At 41.9% G+C, this 23,747-nt stretch overlaps 1 protein-coding gene across 2 annotated transcripts in view; it reads left to right on the forward strand.

Annotated features, from left to right (window-relative positions):
* LOC115089759 (apoptogenic protein 1, mitochondrial) overlaps nt 1–23,747 on the forward strand; it is a 46,901-nt gene that overhangs the window by 6,753 nt on the left and 16,401 nt on the right. For both annotated transcript variants that reach the window (XM_029598033.1, XM_029598032.1), the window contains exons 2-3: nt 2,055–2,252; nt 5,583–5,646. In XM_029598033.1, the coding sequence (XP_029453893.1) occupies nt 2,055–2,252; nt 5,583–5,646 (262 nt within the window). The remainder of the gene's footprint in view (nt 1–2,054; nt 2,253–5,582; nt 5,647–23,747) is intronic.

Here is a 23,747-nt window from a genome sequence, read left to right on the forward strand (position 1 = left end):
CCAGTGAGTGTGAGAGCCTGTATGTGTATGTAAGGGAGAGAGAGTCTGCAGATGTGTGTATATGTGAAGGAGAGCCTGTGAGTGTGAGAGCCTGTGTGTGGGTGGGGAGGGAGAAGAGAGCCTGTGTGTGTGTGAGGGAGTAGGGATAGAGCCAGTGTGTTTTTGTGTGAGAGGAGTGTGCATGACAGTTAATGTGTGAGAGAGAATGAATACGTATGTTAGGGAATTTGTGTATATGAGAGAGGATAAAGTGTGCACTCTCCTCCTTCTCCACTAATCTATGACAATCTCAGGGTGACTGGAAATCAAAAGTTCCCAGGTATGGCACTCACAAGCTGGTGGTTTCTAGGGACTCTGAGACCCCACACAACCCTGGGGTCACAATGTGCACCTACAGACCAAATACAGAAAATATTGGGATCATAAATCGGTCCCGGGCAGAGCTATCAGAACTGAAGAGTTTATTGACAAAAAGCAGGAGCAGTGAATGGAAAATTTTCAATTTGCAAACAGTAACAGGTAAAATAATAAGCATTCATTCAGTAAAAACTAAACACTTTTCACTGTTCTTATCCAGTGCCGGCGGAGGTCAGGAAAGAACTGTTCATATGTGCTGGACAGGGTCACAGCACGGATTCTGTCTCTCTGTTCTCTCAGCCGAGACTAGAGAATTCTAGCAACTTCAGGGCTAGTTCACTGTGAGCCGTCTGAAGGGCCAATCTGGGCACAGCGTATCAGTGACAGCTTTCTGATCAATGGCACTGTAGGATATTAGCCTTAAAGCTAATTTGGGAACCATATATTCAAGGTCCGTCTAGTAAAGCTAGGATCTGATCCTGAATACTTTGTAAAGAGAACTGATTCTGCTTCTCCACATGGTGTTGTAGGTTGTGTCCTAAGGGGGGGGGGGACACGACCATATGGAGCAGAGAGGGAAGGGGAGGTTAGGTTGTTGAGTAAAGGTCAGATGTACCAGAAACAGATGTCTGACCTAGTTGAGTAGTTCTTAGGTCACAGGGAATAAGGAGGGGAGGATAAACAACAAAAATGGATGCTCGAAGTAACTTTATTTAAAAAAATTAAAAAAAAATTAAAAACATGGCTCTTCAAACAGGCATTCGAATAACACCCCTCCAATTATTGCACTACCTACCAACTTGTACATAGTTATACTCATTCATGTTAACTCTATACGGTCGTCCTGCTTTGAAGAGTTACATGCCGCTCTGACAAAGTTTTATAATTCAAGCTCCTGATGAAGCAGCACAAGCTGCGAAACTTCGGCCGGTTGTTGAGCTATCATTGAACCAAGATCTGACTTTGTCAATGCACTGCGTTTTGAGAAAATACACTCGATGAGGAGTGAACAGTGTTGGATTAGTATACGGCACAATTTATTGATGATCTAATGAAAAACTGTAGGAATACACTATATAACAAAAGAATATTTAGAATATTAAGGACTGCCGCAAATGATTAGAAGTCCGGGCGGCTTTCGTTTGAAATATCATAAGAAAGCACGCCGACAGGCTTGCTGATGCGGCTAGATATAGATATATATATATACAAAAATTAAAAAATAAATAAAAATTAAAAAACACGAAAACACATTTACAACTAATAACCGACTATATTGGGAAACGGCATACAGATTGACATTTCCTTTTCTATTGCTAACTCTATACGTTCGCCATATTATAAACCTGTACTTAGTTTTCAATTATTTATATATCTGTTAACCCTATATGTTACCAATTGTTCTATGTAACTGTTATGCTATTCTATATAAACGCAATGTTACTTGTAAACCGATACGATGTGCAAATGGTTATCGGTATATAAAAGCTATTAAATAAAATAAATAAAATTGTTTGATTGTTTGTATATCTGCACATTTTCTGATGTGGTACAATTATGTTTTCTGTGGAATCCTCAGTACTCTTGTGAATGTTTTTGTTGTGGTCAATAAAGATATCTAAACCTAAAATCCAGTTTATTTTTCTGGAGTTCTGTGCGTTTTATTACTAATATACCTTATTTTACTGTCCTTGTAGGTTTTAGATTCCTGTGCCCCAGCAGATTCATCCTGTGATTGGATTGGTCCCCCGGATAGATATTCAAACCTACGTCCAATAAAATTTTATATCGGTGAACATGAATCTTCCTTGGAACAAAAGCTAAGGGAATTAAGACAAGAAACTCAAGATTGGAACCAAATGTTTTGGGCAAATCAGAATATAACTTTTTGTAAGGTCAGTACTGAAGTGTGTTTTCCCTTATAAAGCACTTGATGGCGCTGATGGTCTTTCTAGGCAGGAATGTTTACTCTTTCTAGCTGAGATAGCATAGAGGGTACAATATTGTTTGACTGAAGGTGCCCACATGTGGATGCATGGCATCATGCCATGTCACAGAGGCCCAGTAGGCTCAGTTAAAGTTCCAGGCCAGGCTCATTCAGATGATGTCACCTACTATCTTGCTGTCCTCTGAGAATGCCTGATATAGGTAAGCAACTCCACTTTCTCTCAGTTAAAAAAAAAAAAAATTTCATAAGAACATAAAAAATGCCATGCTGGGTCAGACCAAGGTCCATCGAGCCCAGCATTCTGTCTCCGAGCCAGTCTGGGTCACAAGGACCCATCAAATCCCCAATAGTTTATCTGTTTCTTGTATCTCACTCCCAGGGATAAGCATTGATTTTCCCAAGTATACCTGGCTTAAAACTATTTATGGACTTTTCCAATCCTCTTTTGAACCCCACTAAACATTTGTGGGGTTCAAAATTCCAAATTCCACAATTCCAAGGCTTGATTCTGCAGTGAGTGAAATAATACTAACTATGATTTTGTTTTAAATCTGCTGGTTGCTATTTTCATGGCATGTCCCCTAGTCCTAGTGATGGTTGAAAGGGTAAATAACCACTTCCTATTTAACTGTCCCACCACATTCATGATTTTATAAATTTCATCATATCCTCTCTCGGTCATCTCTTTTCCAAGCTAAAGAGCCCTAATCTGTTTAGCCTATCTCCATAAGGAAACTTTTTTTGTCCCCTTTATCATTTTTGTTGCCCTTCTCTGTACTTTTTCTATCAGGCCGATACGGTAAAATGCGCGGGAGAGCCGGCGCTCCGAGGCGAGCACCCGCTCTCCCGACGCGCGCCCAGGCCACTCTTCTGGGCACGCGAAATAGTATTCAAATGAGGGCCTGCGGTAATAAGGAGGCATTAAGGACACTAGCGCGTCCCTAGCGCCTCCTTATTGGCAGAAGCGGCGGCTGTCAGTGGGTTTGACAGCTGACGCTTAATTTTGCCGGCGTTGGTTCTGGAGCCCGCTACAGCCACGGGCTCGGAAACCGGACGGTGGCAAAATTGAGCATCCAGTTTTCAACCCACGAGCCACAGGCCGATTTCAAATTTATTTATTTTTGTAAACTTTTTTTTAACTTTCGGGACCTCCGACTTAATATCATCATGATATTAAGTTGGAGGGTGCAGGTGCACAGAAAAGCAGTTTTTACTGCTTTTCTGTGCACTTTCCCGGTGCCGGCAGAAATTAAGGTGCTAATTTCTGAAAGTAAAATGTGCGGCTTGGCTGCACATTTTATGTGCAGGCCTGTTAGTAAGGCCTGTTAGTGAGGACGTTCATCCTTACCAATTTGCTTAGCAAGAAGAAATCTCATGAGACTTTATAGTGTTGCATGTTTTTGTGTGATTGGTATATGTGTAGTTATTTTTGTGGGTCTTTTCTGTATTGTCTCTTGTTGTCTTTTGTGTTAGACATATTTTTAATATTATTGAGTATTTAGATTCATTATTTTTTGGTTTTGTTATAAATTGATTTACTGATTGATAGTTTTGTATAAAATATTTAAAACTTTGTATAAGTTTAAATTAAAACATTTTGTACTATTATTACCCACAATGAATATGCATGAGATAAATTTGCATGCAATGGAGGCAATACATGCACATTTTATCTCATGAATATTCATTGTGGATATCCTGAAAACCCAACCGGTTGGGATACCCCAGGACAAGTTTGGGAGCCACTGGCCTAGTACATATAACAGCTAGCGCTCTCATGCAATATTATCAGTAGTATATACAATAATTGCTTGTATCTTTCTAAAAATGAACCTCCAAGAACTTCTTATTTTTGTAATTCTTTAGGAATGTGGGGGATCCCCTGGTCACACACTAGATGGCCCTAGATCCCTACCACAGGAATTAGATAGTTAGAGGGCGATACCATCTTATCAGCACCTCCCCCTGAGGATTCTTTCTGATGGTTGGACCCCTTTCTTAGAAGTGGGGGCTATGAATAGGTGAGGTGTGGCATTTGAGTTGAGCGTTTGAGGAATGAGGAGCTTTTGGTGTTTCAGCGTGAGGCCTCTCCCTTCGCTGGGTATATTTTTGGAAACTTTCTGGGCCCTGCATGCCAGTCTGGAACTGCCTCTGTATAAGAGTAGAGACTTTGTTTAGTATTTTGCTATTTTTTCTGAGTGGCCCTTTTGGTGATGGCAGTTCCCCGGATCTGGAGGCCAGGACACCGACGACCTAGTAGAGCCTTGTCTAGGAGGGAGACAGATCTACAGGGACAGTGATTTCCCTCCAGAGGAGATTTTTGTCTGTCAGGGTTTTACCATCCCTTCAGACCTCTCCCTTTGAGAGGTCACACCACTAAGGAAGAAGGTGAAAGACATCGGGGACCCTCCCCTTGGATTTTCACCCCATGGGTCCAGGGTGTGCAGGCTGAGTACCGGGTCTCAGATAGGATTCTTCCATGTTCTGTGGGGACCCCTCACAGAGCAGGAATTTCCCCAGTAGCTGGGCATCTTATACACTCAGTGCAGGAGTGGTAAGAAGTGGCTCGATGGAACCTGAGCTCAGAGACACCTACACAGAAGAGAATGGACCTTCAGCTGGAAAACCCACTCTTTTATGATTGGACAATTATTTAACTTCTTTCAAAAACCAGTAAAGTTTATTTGAACACCCAGTTCTGTGTCCAGCTAATTTGTCCCTGCAGCATAGTATCAGCCACAGAGAGATACACATACACAAGGAGAAGTGCACCCCTGCCTGGGACAAGAAGGGCTGTCTTCACTGCCATATTCCTTGGGGAAAAGATAGTGAAGACAGCCCCAGAAAACCTAAATTCTTTTTGTGCCCTTTGGGAATTGGAAAATCTATGAAAAAGAGTTACATGAACTTGATTCAGACCTTGTACATACCTTTCTATCAAGATTTTATTTCCCAGAAAAGTCCACATGGATTTATCTGTCTTGGCTGCTTACACAATTTCCGTTTATTTATTTAAAAACATTTATGAATCGCTGTTCCCGATTACAAATTGCTCAAAGTCATGTACAATCAATATTATAATACACATCATTTGGGCCCTGAGTTCTTCGATGTTCTTATAGATGTTAGAGACATGATTAGAATACACCGCTGCATGTTTTCCTACTCTTTGATTAATTTGAGAGCTATAATCACTGCTTGTACTTCTGAGAGTGACTTGGTAACTTACACATTGAAAACCTAAGTACCTTTTTCTTTTCTTTTTTCTTTTTTTTAGGAAAAAGAAGTATTTATTCACTCAAGATTAAAGGCTAGTGGCCTGGAAGAAAGAGATGAAGATGGTACATGAAACGTATTACTGTGATTATCTAGCATGCAGTATTTCCTAGTTAAGATGGTTGACAGAGGATTTTGTTTGTCCTTGGTTTTCCAGCAGCTATCTAAGTACTTAATATACATAAAAACATAGCAATGACGGCAGAAAAAGGACCATATGGTCCATCCAGTCTGCCCAGCAAGCTTCTTCTAGTAGTATCTGCCACACTGTGCAGATTACCCCCATATTTCTGTTAAGGGTAGTAATTGCCGCTCCATGCAGTTATCCTCAGGTCTTATGATAAGGGTAGTAATATTTATAATCAAAACCAAGCAACTGTCAAACCCATTAAAAAAAATTACTGCTAGCAACATTTTTACTGGGTAAGGAGCCTTATTTAAAATTCACACAATGCTTCTTGACGTACTTTTGCTTTTGGACTTGGCCATAGAAGCAGTCCTGTTCTTTTCCCCCCCCCCCCTTATATCTGGCTATAAGTACCCCAGATTGTAAAAGTCAGGGCTTGCATTAGTTGTTGTTTGAATTAATTTCTCCTTTTCCCCCACCACCGTTGAAGCAGAGAGCAATGTTGTGTCAAAAGCATCAAGGCTTATTGGTTAAAGGTAGTAATCCCCGTGCTTTCTGTTAAGGGCAGTAACTGCTGCTCCATGCAGGTTAACCCTATGCTTATCAGTACCCCAGACTGTAAAAGTCAGGGCTTGCATTAGTTGTTGTCTGAATCTAAATCCCCCTTTTTCTCCCTTTGCCATCGAAGTGGAGAGCGATGCTGCAGTTGCATCAAAAGCATCAAGGCTTATTGGTTAAAGGTAGTAATCCCCGTGCCTTCCTAAGGGTAGTAACCACTGCACCGAGCAGGTTACCCTCATGCATCCTTTTCTTTGTTTCTGTCCTCCAGCCTTTAGGGATCCACAGTGTTTATCCCATGCCCCTTTGAATTCTTTGTCTGTTTTCATCTTCATCACCCTGTCTGGAAGGGCATTCCAGGTATTTTCTGATGTTTTTTTCTGAGTCATCCCCCTGGAGTTTCATTTTGTGACTCCTAGTTCTACTGTTTCCAACAGAAGAGCTCATGCGTCATTAAAATCTTTCAGGTATCTGAAGATCTGTATCATATCTCCCCTGCACCTCCTCTTTTCTAGGCTATACATATTTAGATCCTTCCGCCTCTCCTCGTAAGTTTTTCTGATGGAAACCCCATTCCATTTTGGTTGACCTTCTCTGAACTGCTTCCATCCTGTCTCTATCCTTTTTGAGATACAGGCTCCTCACCAAAGACCTGTACAAGGGCATTATCACCTCTTTTTTTTTTTCTTACTGGTTATTCCTCTCTCTATGCAGCCCAGCGTTTCTTCTCCATCTTCAGATCGCTAGACACTATTACCCCAATGTCCCTCTCTTGGTCCATGCATAGCAGTCTTTCACTCCCCATCACATACAGCTCTTTTGGATTGCCACATCCCAGATGTATAATTCTGCACTTCTTGGCATTGAATCCCAGCTGCCAAATCTTTGACTACTCTTCAAACTTTCTTAAATCTCTTTTCATTCTCTCTGCTCCTTCAGGAGTGCCTACTCTGTTGCAGATCTTAGTATCATCTGCAAATAGACAAACTTTACCTTCCATCCTTTCTGCAATGTCGTTCACAAAGATATTGAATGAATCGATACCTGTGGCACTCCACCTAATGATTCCCTCTTCAGAATAGGTTCCATTTACATTACTCACTGTCTCCTATCAGTTACCCAGTTTGTAATCTACACCATCACCTTGACGCTCACTCCTAAGCTTCTCATTTTATTCCCAAGCCTCCTAAGAACATAGTATATGCCATTCTGGGTCAGACCAAGGGTCCATCAAGCCCAGTATCCTGTGTCCTATGCAGCACAGTATCGAAAGCTTTGCTGAAATCCAAGAAGATCACATTAAGCACTCTTCCTTGATCCAGTTTTCTAGTCACCCAATCAAGATTTGGGACTTCCAATGATGATGCACAGCTAAGCAGAAGTCTGCAGCTCATGCTCTTAGGTCCACAGCAGTACAACCTTGTATTTTTTCACTTCTTCTTTGATCATAATGCACTTTATTTCCCTTATTATATTGCACTGTTGCACATGGACAATTTTGTGATTCGGCTATTGCGGGAAATGGGCAGACATACTTGCACAGAGAAAGCTACCACATCTACTGAAAACAGGATGGCTTTGGAAAGCTAATGGTGCATTTAAGGTATAACGGAGGTGTCTTTGAAGGAGCTGATGTGAGCAGTATCAGCTGCAGTGAATGATTAACTTCAAAAGATTCAATCTTCCCTGGACGAGTTACTCGAGAAATTTGAGCAACATACGAGTAGTATCACCATCTTGGATCATACTGTGATGCAGCATACTGAGTGTCTTGATGCTGTTGATACATCACTTATCCATCTTCAAAATTGGAACCAGCTATCAAGAGGAAAAACTCGATGATCTTGAAAACAGGAGAAGGAACAATATTCGTATCCTGGGACTTCCAGAGTCTTTGCAAGGTGATTCTCTGCAAAATAGTGTGAATTGGGCCTGGAAACGACTACCTGCCCTATTTTGGTGGAACATGCTCATCATGTTGACCCTTTCATGTTGACCCTAGCAAATGGTTATTCACTTCTTAAATTTTGTGGACAAGATGGCAATATTGTCTTCATATAAGAAAATGAATGGCAATATTTGCAATTCGCCAAATTGGTCATGTTTCCAGATTACTCGACAACAGTCCTGGGTAAGCGCAAAGAAATGTCTCCATGCTGCTCTCAATTGTTCCTCAAAAACGTTACATTTTCGCTGCAGTATCCTGCCAAATTAAAAATCTTTCATGAAGGAGGCATACGTATCTTTGTGGAAAAAGATGTAAAGCCTTTATTGCACAACTTTCAAGTCGGGTCATTTTGCATTTTCAGTGTCTTGCCTATCTAGCTAAATGTTCCAGTGGCTTGTCACCTGTTTCAGGTGCCACATTTTTTACCAGCTACTGTGACTCACAGGATGCATCTATATAATTTGATATGGTGCTGTTTGGTTTGACTTGATGACTGCTGATTCCAGAGCGCTTCCCTGAAATGTGTGCATTTTCCAACCAGACAGGGCTGAAGAAATAACCCACGATGGCTTTGATCTGCATGCTTCTTGGGGGGGGGGAATTTTATTGTTCTACAGAGGGATTTGGGGGGGTGAGAAGGTTTTGTGAATGCGTATGTATGATTCCATATGTGTGATCATGTTTCTGGTTTATCTTCACGTGTAGACAGATGGTGCTCATGCAATACTTCCTTATTGTCTGGGAGTGGGGGTTTGGGCTGGGGTCCCCCTAGTATACACATTGGGCCAGATCTTAAAATCTATGCCCGATTTTATAACATGTGCGCACTGCCACGCGCATGTTATAAAATCCGGGCTCGGCACATGCACCCCCTTGCGCACGCCAAGCCCGAGGGGAGCCCCGATGGCTTTCCCGGCCTCGGAAGGAACTTGTTTCGGCCACCCCCCACCTTTCCCTATCTAACTGTCCCCCCTACCTTTATTTCAAAAGTTATGCCTGCCGGCTCGCCATCCCTCAGCACAGGCCGCTGTGCCGGGGGATTTGGCCCCGCCCCTTTTTTGAAGCCCCGGGACATACGCGCTTCCCGGGGCTTGCGCGCACCGCTGAGCCTATACAAAATAGGCTCGGCGCACGCAGGGGCAGATTTTCTCAGGTTACCCACGTATGTTACGCGCGTAGCCTTTGAAAATCTGCCCCATTGGTTTGATACCTTGCAGATTGTATGAACGCTTTTTGGATAATAGCTAACATAAATATATCCTCTCTTAATATTGATGGGATTCATTCTCCCATAAAAAGAAAGAAAATGTTGAGTGCTCTGAGTAAAAATCATGCTAACATAGTTTTCTTACTAAAAACTCATCTTGATGATCAAGAACACACAAAAATTACATGGTGGGTCAATGTTTTTACTGCTTCCCTGATAGACAACGAGGAGTCATAACTTTTGAATAAAAATACACCGTTTGTTTTTGAGCACCAATTTTCTGATGTGCAAGGCCAGTATATCTTGGTTTTGGGTTCACTTTTTGGTATCAGAATTATATTGGCCAACATCTATGCCCCTAATCAGTATTCCCATAGTCTTTTTTGCTGCATTAGTTTCTAGAATTGCCCAATGGAAAGGATATGCAGTTTTTTTGGGTGGGGATTTTAATGTCACGGATAACTCATTAGTTGATTGTCACCCACCTGGAGCCCCAAAGGAAAATCAGGCGCAAATAAGAATTGGGTTTATATGTTCCAAATTATGTCTGATAGATGCATGGCAAATCAAGCATTTAGAGGATAGTACGTTCACTTTTTATTCTCCTTTCCATTATGTGTACTCATACTAGACTATATATTATTGTCTGAATCCCTTTTTTACAGAATTGGTAGATGCGGATATTATTGAAGTGCCCTTCTCTGATTATTATGCAGTCCAGTCTTTTTTTTTGGGGGGGGGGGGGGAGGGGAAGATCACTCCTTTATGGAAGATGTCACCTTTATTGTATGAAGATAAGGAATTTGTTAATTTTTTACACAACAAATGGCAGGAATATTCAGATATGAACTCCATTAGTGTGAGCTCTGTTGTTTTTTATGGAATGCAGCAAAATCCGTCCCATTTATTTATTTATTTATTTTGAATTCTTATATACCGACATTCTTGCAGGATTTACAAATCATATCGGTTTACAATACAACAGATACTCAAAGTAGGAATCGGAGATTATTGTCACTCTACTCTCAGTTAACTTCCCTTAGGCAAACGCATACCTACCTTTTATCTGATGATTTAAAAAAACAAATTGCTTCTGTGAGAAGGGAGTTAAACAGTATTTTGAATCATCGGGTACAGCAAAATATCTTATATTATCATTAAAAAATTGTGTCAATGGGGGAACAAGAGTGGTAAAATATTGGCTAAACTGGTAAAAAAAACCATAAGAACATGCCATACTGGGTCAGACCAAGGGTCCATCAAGCCCAGCATCCTGTTTCCAACAGTGGCCAATCCAGGCCACAAGAACCTGGCAAGTACCCAAAAACTAAGTCTATTCCATGTTACTGTTGCTAGTAATAGTAGTGGCTATTTTCTAAGTCAACTTAATTATTAGCAGGTAATGGACTTCTCCTCCAATAACTTATCCAATCCTTTTTTAAACACAGCTATACTAACTGCACTAACCACATTCTCTGGCAACAAATTCCAGAGTTTAATTGTGCGTTGAGTGAAGAAGAACTTTCTCTGCTTAGTTTTAAATGTGCCACATGCTAACTTCATGGAATGCCCCCTAGTCTTTCTATTATCTGAAAGAACTGTTGTTGCTTGCATTCAATATGTAGGTATTACATATGATTCTTCTGCTAAAATTGCATAGGTTTTTTAAAAATGTTATAATTATACATTGCTGAGAATTTTTCTCGGAAGCTAGTGAGGAGTTTTTTTTCCTCTTTACGGTTTCCCCAGCTGACTGACGAGCATAGGACTTTTTTGGATGCTCCTATACAGCTGGTAGAGGTTATGCAGGTGATAACTAAATTGAAACTGGCTAAATCACCTGGGCCCGATGGTTTCGGTCCAGAATTTTATCGTATTTTGAGAGATCTCATTCCACCATCTTTATGGGATATGTTTCAACAGGCAAGGCTGGACGGTGCATTAGACAGAGACCAGAACTTAGCAACCCTAATTGTGCTTCAAAAACCAGATAAAGATTTGAATTACCCAGAGTCATACTGTTCGATATCTCTTCTGAATCAAGATATCAAAATTTTATCAGAAGTATTGGCAGCTAGACTCAATACAATGATCTCGTCTCTGGTCGGCCATGATCAAACAGGATTTGTGAAAGGCAGGATCTTGAATTCTAACATACTGAAGGCCCTTTAACTATCCAATCTGCGGATAAGGAAAATTTGGATAATCTTCTGATTGGACTGGACAATGAAAAGACCTTCAACTAGGTCAATTGGGACTATTTGAATTGGCTATTACAAAAATACCATTTTGGGGATGTTGTATAGTGTTCCCAAATATTTGTGAATGGACTGTTATTCAACCAATGTTGTGTTGGGCAGGGGCACATGCCAGGGTTGCCCTATATGTCCCTTAATTTTTGTTTTTTTGTTGTTTTTTTTTAGAGCCATTGTCAATCAAGCTGAGATCAGTGGATAGCTTTCAGGGAATTTCCATGGGTAAAGAGAGGCCAAAACAATTACAATTAAGCTTGTTTGCTGATGACATGCTATTATTTGTTGGAAATCCTAGAGATAGCATCTGGGATATAGTGAAGGAGATATCGGCTTTTAGGAAATTTTCAGGCCTAAAGATTAATTATGAAAAATCAAAGGCTCTTTCTCTTAATAGATCTTTAGGGGATAGCTGGGAAGGGGACTTTCCATTTAAGTGGGCATTGCCGAACATTAAATATTTAGGTATTTTAGCATGTTCCATCAAAGAAATATACTAGTTAAACATAATAGCTGTCCTAGATTCTGCTCACTCACTATTAACTAAGTGGAAATTGTTACCACTGTAACTTTAGGGTAGAGTAGCTAGTATCAAAATGGTTATTCTCCCCAATATCCTTTATCGACTACAGATGCTTCCTTTATGGATTCGGGTCCAGGAAGTTAAAAGTTTTCATTCTGTGGTCGCTTTTTTTCTGTGGGAAGACAAGCCAGCCCATATACTCTATGATACACTGATTCTTGATAAAAATTTGGGGGGGGGGGTTAAATTTACCAGACCTTAGGCTTTACAATGTGGCCGACTTGCTGAGATTTATTCAAGAGTGGATGGTTGAGGAACACAAATATGATGCCAAGGGGCTGTTAGAAAACAAACCCATTAACATACTATATGACCCCAAAACGAAATGGTCTTTGATTATCTGTCCATGTTTTTGGTTGGGTAGTTTGCAGAACGTGTGGCATTGGTGGAGGCTTTACCTCCATCGAGATGCTTCCATTTCTTACTTTAGTAGGCAATGTGGATTTTCCAGCTGCCTGGCAAATACTATTTTTTAAGGTTGCCTCCTTGGGGTTTACTTGTTTGGGGCAGTTGATGGATACAGACAATTCATGTTTATTCTCTTTTCAGGAACTTAGGGAAGAATGGGAATTACCTTCTCATAGTTTTTATGCATACTTATAAGCATGCCATTATTGTCTTTTTTTATTATGCCCTTCCAGCCTTGCTTATTTACAGATGCAGAGGAATCTGTTTGTGATACAGTTCCCAAATACAACAGACTTGCTATATGGCACACTTCAGTTCATTATAACTTAAAAACTCCACATCTTGACAACTTGGCTCTTGCTTGGAGTATTGATCCGGGTGAACCTCTAGAGGCCGCGCACATTAGTAGAGCATTTAAAGAAGATTATTGCAGTCTTTTTTTTTCTGCAGTTATGCAAGAAATACAATTTAAACGTATTTACTGTGTGCATCTCAGCAGAGAGAAAGGAGCAAAACTGAAGTTATGGGATTCTGATATGTGTCACATGGCTGTCATGAATTGGGATCCTTTTGGTAACAAATCTTTTGCTTTCCTGGAAAGAATTTTGAATTGCTCTGTAGAGTGCTCTCATGTCTTGGTGTTACTACATCTTTTCACATCTTCTTGTATGTTTCCTTGATAGGAATACAACAGAGATGCCTGTTGTATTCCTATCAAAATTCCTTTGTATGTTTTTATTGCTGGCAAAGAAGTTGGTTCTCTTAAACTGGAAGGGGAATGAGTTGCCTACTTTTCAACAATAAGAACATAAGAACATGCCATACTGGGTCAGACCAAGGGTCCATCAAGCCCAGCATCCTGATTCCAACAGTGGCCAATCCAGGCCATAAGAACCTGGAAATTACCCAAAACCCTGGCAAGTACCCAAAACCCAATCCAGGTCATAAGAACCTGGCAAGTACTCAAAAACTAAGTCTATTTCATGTTACCACTGCTAGTAATAGCAACAATGGAAGATGGAACTGCATCACCTTGCTACATTGGAGTTGCTGAGGAAGGAAGATTTTCTCAAACAGAAGAAACAAGCAATTATTGTTATTTTTGCTTATGAGAAGAGACTTAAAAAAAAAAAAAACCTCTTGCATGATTTTGATTGAGGATGCCAGATTACTGTTCCAAGCATGTGGAAACCTTTAGTGTTGTGAATATGGGGAGTTTATACTCTTTGAAACCCAATGGGGCAGAGCGTATTGGTTAATTGTACAGGTATCTCTATTGTATTCCTATCAAGGTTTAATTATGTTCTTCTGCTTGTTCATGTGTAAACGAGTTGATACATAAACATTAAAAAGAAAATCCTATCAGATTTGTCTTCCCCTGGTGAATCCTTGATGCTTCAGGTTCAGCAACCCATCTGGTTGTAGATAGTTCACTATCCTTTCCTGCAGCAGAGTCTCCATTAACTTTCCCACCACCAAGGTGAGGCTAACTGGCCTGTAGTTTCCAGCCTCCTCTCTACTGCCGTTCTTGTGAAGCAGGATCACAGCCACTCCTCTCCAAACCCACAGCACCACTCCCATTTCCAGGGGTCTATCGAACAGATCTTTCCGCCGACCCTCCAGCACATCTCTGAGCTCCTTATCTGGCCCCATGGCCTGTTCCACTTTCAGTTTACCTAACAATTCCCATGTATTCTCTTTTGTAAACAAGAGTTTCATCTACTCCATCTTCTTCTTCAGGGTTTTCTTTAGTGAACACCAAATTGAAGTGTTTGTTTAATACTTCCGCCATTCGTCAGTCTCTTTCCACCCATTGCACCTTGTCACCTTTCAATTTCACAATTGCCACTTCAAGCCTCCCTTCTTTCTCTGATATATCTGAAAAATATTTTGTCATCTAGCTTTACCTTTTTGGCAATCCTTTCTTCTGCTTGACCTTTTGCTTTCCTTATTTCTTTCTTCGCCTCCCTCAGTTTTAATAGATATTCTTCTTTGTGTTCCTACTTTAGGGTGAGACACTTGCTTTTAGGAGACCTGGGTGAAATATACTTCCAGATTTGTTTATTCCACTGCTGCCTTCCTGTAGTTTTCTGGCTTGGCAATTTTGTTCTGTTGCATAGACATTCCTGGCAGTGTGGGATATATATAGGGGGGGGGGGGCCTACCTTAAATCATTGTTATGTGACCACATATTAGGTGGTTTGGCTTTTTCCATCAATAAACCCCAGGCACATAGAGTAACATTCCATCTGCTATGTTATTATGTGAACTTGGGGTTTAATGTAGTTGGTCAATTTCTGGTGAATATATAGTCATATAGCTTTCTGCAGCAACAACAAAGTAACCTAATTATCAATATTTCTTTAAATATATAGATGCTCAACTAATATTCTGTTGATCTAATACTATTGTAACCTACTTTAAATGTATTGTAATCTGCTTTGATACCATTCATGGTAAAAAAAAAACAAAAAAACCCCCAGAATTTCAAAATTCAATAAATAAATAAAATAAATAACAAAAGATTTAAAGCACCACCTTGATCACAAATCTGTGTGAGCCATAGCATCAATTTACAAAAGTATCCCTGCCCCTTGAGGGATAGGGACCCCTCTCAGGGAATGGCTCAGTATAGCACAATTCTCACCTAACCTCCATTCCTTGGCGCAGGAACCCCACCTGCTGCAACAAATACAACAACATAACAATAGAAAATTGTATATTGAGATACATTGTACATAAATCATTAAGATCACGTGGCCAAACAAAATAAAAGTAAGTTTTATGTAACCAAACCATTTGGTGGATGGGAGGATGTATTGCTGCACAGAGTACCCAAAAGAGAATGCAGTGAAATTCGGACTGCTTTTTATCGGGATGGCCAGCCCAGCTCCCCACTTTTCCTATAATACCTTCTGGCTCTGACGGCTGGATTTTTAATGGCCCGCCTGCGTAAAACACAGGGTTTACGTGCACGGCATTTTAAAAGGAGCCCGGCTGTGCGCGTAGCCCCTGTTACGCACACAAGAGCCAGGCCTCAGCAGAGGGGCAGTCCGGGGTGGGAGCTAGAGGCGCCCAGTACAGTATCCATTTCATGCTGTGCCGGGGGATCGCTGCCGGCGAGCGCAAATTACTACAGCCCCTTTGCAGAAGCAACAAAACGGTAACAAAATATGGGGGGGGGGGTCCTAGGATAGGGATAGCGGGCGGGTAGGATAGGATACGGGAAGGGAGGTTAGGGTAGGGGGTAGCAAAGTTCCCTCCTGGTCCACTCCTTAATTGAATCAGACTGGGAGGGAACTGGAGAAGGCCCCCGATGCATCGCTGCGCAAATATGGACAAAATCGACTCCCCCCCCCCCCTTGCGCCCGCCGCCACCGATTTATAAAATCGCTTGTCCGTGTGTGTGCGTGTGCACACTTTTTTTTTTTTTAAAATCCACCCCTTAGGTTTTAAGCAGGAACTTACTTGCCTGGGTCGTGCTGCACAAAGGAAGGGGGAGGGGCAGCTGTTGAGGGGTGCAGGCTCTCGGGCTTCCTAAATAATGCAGTAGGGGAATGGGTGAACATTTATTTTCTTTGGTCAATGTAGGGCAGTTTTCAAGATGTGTGATCTCTGCGATTGCAACTGAACTGGGCCATATTGCTATAGGAAAGAAAGAGAAACAAGGATTCTAAATATTTCGGGCACTGAGGCACAGAAAAAGCGTGAGCTTGGGGGGGTCACCAGGTGCTCTGCTCTCTGTGGCAGAAATGCGAAAGGAATTGGACGAACGGTTCAAACGTTATTAGAAGAAACAGACAGGCCCAGGCTTGATGGTTTTTTTAGAAGGCCGGTTTTCCTGTAGGAAAATGGGCTAAGGACATGTTCACTGATACCAAAGCTCATCTGTAAATCAGAAAAATATGCATTTCATGGTGCGTTACACTTTTACAGACCATTCATGCCATTGGTTTATCATTTGAAAAAATGAATACTGGCAACACTACTTTAGTTGTTTGTCTCAAGTATTAGGAATTAGTTAAGGCAGAACTCAGATGTACTTGTGTTCCTTCATTAAGTGAAAGTCATAATGTTATTTCTCAGTCGGGCATCTTCTACAACAATGAAAAAAGTAGAGAACAGAGCATCATTTAGTTCCTCTGTATCAGCAGAAGCAAAAGTTGTAAGTGATATCTTTTTGCTGGGCTATTTTAATACATTCCCTGCCAGTCAGTCAGGCCAGTAAAAAAGATATTGCCTAGAACTTACATGTTGACTTTTATTTCTATGCAGTCAAGTAGATTAACACAAAACCACACTACTTTTCACTAGCAGTAGAAACTGTCACTATTTCTCTTTCTCCTGTGGTGTTTTCTTTTTTTAGTCCTAGGGAGCTCAACTTCCAAACCTATGCACATGCAGCATTTATGCTGACAAGTGGATATGTGGAGATTAATGCTAGTATTTTATAAACCATATGGCGGGAGCTGCACAGTGTATAAAATACCACGTATTTCTGCTCTGAAAGTGTGTGCGTATATTTGTAATGCAATAAAACACATACGTTCTTATTCCATTTTATAAACATAGGCACATACATTTTACACACAAAATAATTGTGATGCTGCGCAAATAAACCCGAATTAAACACAGAGGCAGGTATTTATAAAGAATACTGTTATGAAAATACTTGCATGAGTACTTGGAATCGCCAGTTTGATACCTTCACCCATACCTTCTAGCACTTTATCCTGAGCCCCATCAGGGGCTCCACTCAGACCTCCCACCCAAAAACTGCAGACAGCTGACAGTCTGATTTTACTTGCATGAATCGTTTAGCAGGTGTGAAAGGGTATGAACAAGTTTGTTAATGTATAAATGTATATTTTTTATAAAACAGCACCCACTGCACATACTTCTGAATCCCTTCTCGGAACACCCCTAGACTGCCCCTTTCCCCCCCCCAGCAAAATATAAACACACACAACCAACAAATGTGTGCATACTCTCAAGGTTTATAAAAAGGCATATACCTGCTACATTTGTGCACATATGCTATATTGTTCAGTTGATAAGCAGGGCTGAATTAGCCGTTACATGTGAGTGATGTCATTTGCTTGTACCAAACAGACCTCTCTCTTAGCTAATAGAGCTTTTGCTCTGGGCATATACAGGAATTCCCACTCGGGTGTTGCCTCATGAGTCCCCTCAGTCATTTTTGTCTGAGCACCAACACCACTGTGAACCTCTATCTCCCTCTCTCTGTTAATATCTTGTTAACTTTTTTCTTTAAAGTTGCCTTGCTGCCTTAGCAGCCCCCAAATTGTACTTTTCAATGCTACCGAAAAAAAAAAAAAAAGGGAAATTTTAAGAACATTTTCTTCCTCACATGTCCAGTAAGAAAAAATGTATGGTGAGTAGATTCAAGGACTGTATTTGTGGTAGACTAATGTCCCTTACTTATGGACATCAACTCTGCTACTGCTGCATGGAACCGGACCATGACCAGGCTGTTATTGTTGTGGACAGATGTTCCCATGTACCCAAGAATTGAGGGCCTGGAAAATGGAAGAATTCAGTAAGTCTCTCAGTCCTCCTGAAGCACAGACTTGTTTGCCTTTCTGGGAATTGTTAACCAAGAGTTCCTCAAAGGTATCTCCTCCATCGGCGAAATAGGCCGAACCTTTGGGGTCAGCTAAGCGACATGTGTTGAAAAAGAGGTACCGCTCTGTAGAACCGCCAAAGCAGCTGGCACACAAAAAGCACTGAGCCTCAGGTGCATCGGTGCCATCAACACATGGCACACTGGCACCATCAGTGCATTGGCACTGTCTAAGCACAAGTTCCCCCAACGCTGTCATCGCAAAAGACACTAACCGGTCACGTGTAAATCCTTGACATGGCAAGCCTTGGAGAGTGAAACGCATCAGTCATCAACACTTTTACCATGGGGACAGGTTGCTCCATCGTTGACACATAGTGCTGCACAGAATTCTGACAGGGGAGGAAGGGGATATAATACCCCTACCTCCACCAATTACCAACAAAATTAACAGAACAAGGGCTATATCTGGAGACCACAGATCCCATTTGTTCTCTGGAACTCTCACATTCAATCGGCCTCAATTCAAATTTTGCAGAGTTCAGGAGATGTGCAATATTCCATTTTGGTATCAGTTGAGAATGTTTCATCACCCTCACAAGGACAAAGAGCACATCAGCCCTTGACCAGATAATGGAGCTGGAGAAGGATTTCTTTACTTCTGTGGTGGCTAAGGATAAAGGAGGGTAACTTCCAACCTCTCCTTTCTAGGATATCTGATTTACCCTACAAGGAGGAGTCCTAGTATCCATGATTTGGGTAGATAGTCCATCTGAATTCCCATTAGGTGGTTCTAGTCCAAGGCACTTGTATGCAGTGGAGGCCACAGAGACAGAGGATGTCCACCAGTTAGTATTCTCCTCTGAAGTGACCAAGGACCCTTCCTCAGTCACCTTTTTCATCATTGGGATCTTGATTCAGTGTTCCCATTTCTCTAGGCTCTAAAGAGGGGACAACAGGGATCCCTTTCAACCTCCTTCCGGACCCTCCACCAGCAGACCTTTCTTACTCCAGATTTCTGGACAAGCTTGGAAAAACATTGGAGTTAATGTGCACAGGAATAAAGTTCCTCATGTGAATGTCTTTGATCTCCAAATTCTGAACACACTAATGGAGACAGCAGCAATCCCTATCCATAGTATCCTGCAAGAATCACAGACCAGAATGTTGGAAAATCCTGTTTCCTGTGCCCCATTAGCAATGAAACTAGACCTTAAGTATAGAGTACAAAAATCTCCAGGGTTTGGAATGGTGCAATTACCCCACCAATTAGTTGTGGTGGAATCAGTTCTTAAAAGAGCAAAGAAAACAGATATACTTGAATACCCCACCAGGGAAGGATCCCAGAATACTGAGCAATTTTGGTAAATGTTTTCCAAAGCTATACCCATTGCACAAAACTCTTCTCACCAATTCTTTATGGTTCATACTTACATGACTGTGTACAAAAACTGAAACCTTTTTTTTTCCACAAGGTGAAGGCAGAGTTGCATATCCTCAGCCTCTCTTAGATGCGGAAGAATGTATATGCCATCTTCTTTGATCCATCTATAAAGCATTTGATACCACAGCACACACCTTGACAGTGTCCATTGGAGCATACCATATAGCTTGGTTGAGAGCCAGTAGTCTATGCGATGATGATTATGACAAATTGGTGGATGTCCCAAGCTTAAGTGAGCACCTTTTTGGAGAGAAATGGTCGCTCAAATAAAGGAACAGTGTGTGGCAGTCCAGTAACTTGCCATAGGGCAAAATAACAGTCTTCTGCAAGGTGCTCTTACTACACTTTTAAAAGACCATATTTCCAGAGATGCTCCTTTTGGCAATAATAATGATATCAGATGCTGCCTCTGCTTCTGCAACAACAAAAACTTATGACTCATGCCTGACAGTGTGAGGGCTGTCGACTAAAAACTATGCAACAAGTCCAGCCAGGTTTTTGACCACCTTTCAAACCCAGCACCCATGCTCAACAGTAAGAGAGAGAATCCAGCACTACCTGGAGGAGTAGCGCAAGATCACCAAGATTGTGGAGTCTGGATACTGCTTACGTTTCTCCCGGTTTCCCACACTTCCTCATCGCTCAGCCTTCAATTTGGATCTGTCTCACTCTTTGCAGCTCTGCTTGGAAGTGGAGTTGCTCCTCAAACATCAGAGGAGAGAATCCGTTTCTTCCTATCACCATGGCCAGGGGTTCTACTCCTGCCACTTTCTTATTTATTTATTTATTTATCTATCTATCTATCTATCTGTCGAGTTTTATATACTGTTGTTCGGTTTCGCCATCATAACGGTTTACAAGTTTCGATGTATAACAAAGTGTTAAAGGGTTAGTAGAGGCATTATAGAACAGATTTCAGTTATAGAATTAGTAAGGTTAAATATGCGATTCCCATGGTTACAAGTGGTTACATAGAAAAGGTAAGGTATAATGGTTAACAGTTTGGGAGGAAAAGATATATAAAGGTTCAGAGCCATAGTATATTGTGAGGAGGAATTGTAAATGTCATTGGGTGTTTTGGTAGGCTTTGGTGAACATCCAGGTTTTCAGTTCTTTCTTGAAGGTTTTTAAGTTTTGTTGAGTTCTTAGTTCAGTTGGGAGTGTGTTCCAGAGTTTAGGGCTTCCGAGGGATATGGCTCTTTCACGAGTTGAAGTTAGTTGTTTGGATCGAACCAGTGGAATTTTCAGGAGGCCTTTGTTGCTTGAGCGGAGGTTTTGATGTGGTGAGTGGAATTTTATCGATGTACTTAACCAGTTTGTTTGTTTTTTCATATATTATTTTGTGTAGTATGGTCAGTATTTTGTACTCTATTTGGTATTTTATTGGGAGCCAATGTAGTGATATAAGGATTGGAGTAATATGTTCGTGGCTTTTTGTTCCTGTGAGGATTCTGGCGGCTGTATTTTGTAGGATTTGGAGTGGGCGGATGGTGGTGCGTGGTAAGCCGAATAATAGGGAGTTGCAGTAGTCCAGGTTGGAGAAAATGAGTAGTTGTAGGACTGTTCTGAAGTCGTCTGGAGTTAGGAAAAGTTTTAGTTCTCTTAGTGTTAGTAATTTGTGGTATCCCTCCTTAATTTTGGTAGTGATGTGGTTCTTGAAGGATAGTTCTCTGTCAATGATGACCCCTAAGTTGCGAGCATGCGAGACGGGGAAATTGCTGCCTTTTGGTTTGAGTGGTAGTAGGGGTGGTAGTTGTTTTTTCTATCCAGGAAAATTATTTCTGTCTTTTTGATGTTTAATATGAGTTTCATTTTGGTTAGTAGTTGCTTTATTTTGGTGAGATACATGGCTGTTTTTTTGTAGGTTTCTTCCAGTGTATTATGAATTGGGATTAGTATTTGGATATCATCTGCATATATGAAGTGGGTAAGCCCAAGATCAGCTAGAAAGTGACATATCGGAAGTAGGTAAATGTTAGAGTGTCGCAGATAATGCTGAGCCTTGGGGAACTCCGGTGTTTAGGTTTATTTTCTTCGAGAGGGTATTGTTGATTATCACCTGGTAGCGTCTGTGTGATATGATGAAAACCATTGTAGAGTTTTTTCCAGTTGATCCTATTTCAGTGAGATGGTCAATGAGGATTGTGTGGTTTATGGTATCAAATGCGGTTGATAGGTCTAATAGAATTCATAGGTAGCTTTGGCCATTGTCAAAGCCTTTGAGCACGGTGTCGTTTAATGATAAGAGTAGTGTTTCTGTGCTCAGAAACCAAATTGTTCCTTTCTAGGTGGTCAGTGAGTTGGGAGTGGACGATTTTTTCAATGATTTTGGCAATGAATGGTAGCTTAGATATGGGTCAGTAGTTTAGTGTGTTGTCTGGGTCTAGGTTGTTCTTTTTCAGGATGGGTTTGATAATTGCTGATTTTAAGCAGTCAGGATAGTTTCCTTCTGTGAGGAATAAATTAACAATCAGGCCGATACAGTTAGGACACGTAAGAAAGAGTGTGGCAGTGCCGGGCGCACCCTCGTTTGCCGCGCGCACAATTTGGTTCACATACCGCTCGATACAGTATTCAAATGAGAGGCAAATGCAAGAGGCGTCCAAAGCGCGTCCATGAAGCGGTAGGTGTGTGCGCAATCCATTTTACTGTATAGAGCGGTATACAACGCCTATACAGTATCCTGGGTGCGCTGGTACCTGTCATTTCAAATGTCATTTGGAATGTCATTCCACCAGGAAAGTGGATGGTTCTCCTACAGACCCGCTGCCTTGAGCGCTCGGCTGGATGTCCAAGCCAGATGTCCGAGGTCGCAGCTTGGACGTCCAGCCTGGGTGCTCAAGGCAGCCTGGGCGCCCAAGATCCATGGCAAACAAGGCCCATGAACGTCTGTCGGCATTGAAGCAAGTACCACACACTAGTTACTCACCAAAATACTCTTTCTTCATGTGCAGCACCAGCTCTTTCTCCAGTTCCAGGGACTGACCGCACAGGCTGGAGCGTGGACTGGCCTGCGGTGGGCCGGCGCATCAGCCTCAGGGTCGCCCGGGGCCCCATAGCGCGAGTCAGAGTAGCTGGAGCGAGGGCCGACATGCCGCTGGTCGAAGCCCATGCCGATGCCGCTGTACCAGTTGCCGCTGGGCTTGCTGTCGCTGTCGTAGCCGGTCAGGGCGTGGCGTGCGTTCATGCATCTTCCCACTGCCTTGAGTGCCTGCCTGGACATCCAAGTCAGGCGCTCAGGTCACGGCACTCAAGGTCCATGAATGTCCGAAGTCGCGTCTTGGGCGTCCAGCTGGGCGCTCAAGGCAGCGGGACAGGTGCCCAAGGTCCATGAACGTCCGAAGTCACATCTTGGGCATCCAGCTGGGCGCTCAAGGCAGCGGGACGGGCCCTCAAGGTCCATGAACGTCCGAAGTCGCGTCTTGGACGGGCCCTGTTCCATGCACAGGTGTACCTGACCTCTGCTCTAATTCCTATCTTATGTCGGTTATCGTTTTGGTTATTGATGTTTCGATAACTTTGGTCGTTGGTTTAGGTATGCTGTCAATAGGGTGATTTGCTGGGTTCATTTTTTGATGATAGATTGGATTTCCAGTGAGGAGGCTGCGTCAAAGTTGGACCAGCTTGGTGTTTGTTTAATTTGCATTTTAATGTTTTGAGAGTTATCTTTGAGGTTGTTATTGATTAGGTTGTTGATTTTCTCATTAAAGAATTCTGTAAATGTGTTGCTTGTATTCTTGGAAAGTGGTGTATTCTGGTCATTGGGGGATTTGGTGAGGTTTTGTATGATGGTGAATAGCATTCTGGGGTTATGTTGGAATTTATTTATTTTGTTGAGTAGAATTCTTTTTTTTTGCATTGTGGATAATTTTTTTTGTAGTAGGCTAAGGGCTACATTTTTAAAGTTATGCGCGGACGTAGATTTGTTCGCGCAACCCGGCGCGAACAAATCTACCCCTAATTTTATAACATGCACACCCTCGGACCGGCACCATGCCCACGTTCCCGCCCCAGGACTTGTGCGCGTCCCGGGGCTTTGCACGCGCCGGCGACCT

Source organism: Rhinatrema bivittatum, chromosome 4 (assembly GCF_901001135.1).
Source record: "Rhinatrema bivittatum chromosome 4, aRhiBiv1.1, whole genome shotgun sequence".
In the NCBI taxonomy this organism is placed as follows: domain Eukaryota; kingdom Metazoa; phylum Chordata; class Amphibia; order Gymnophiona; family Rhinatrematidae; genus Rhinatrema; species Rhinatrema bivittatum.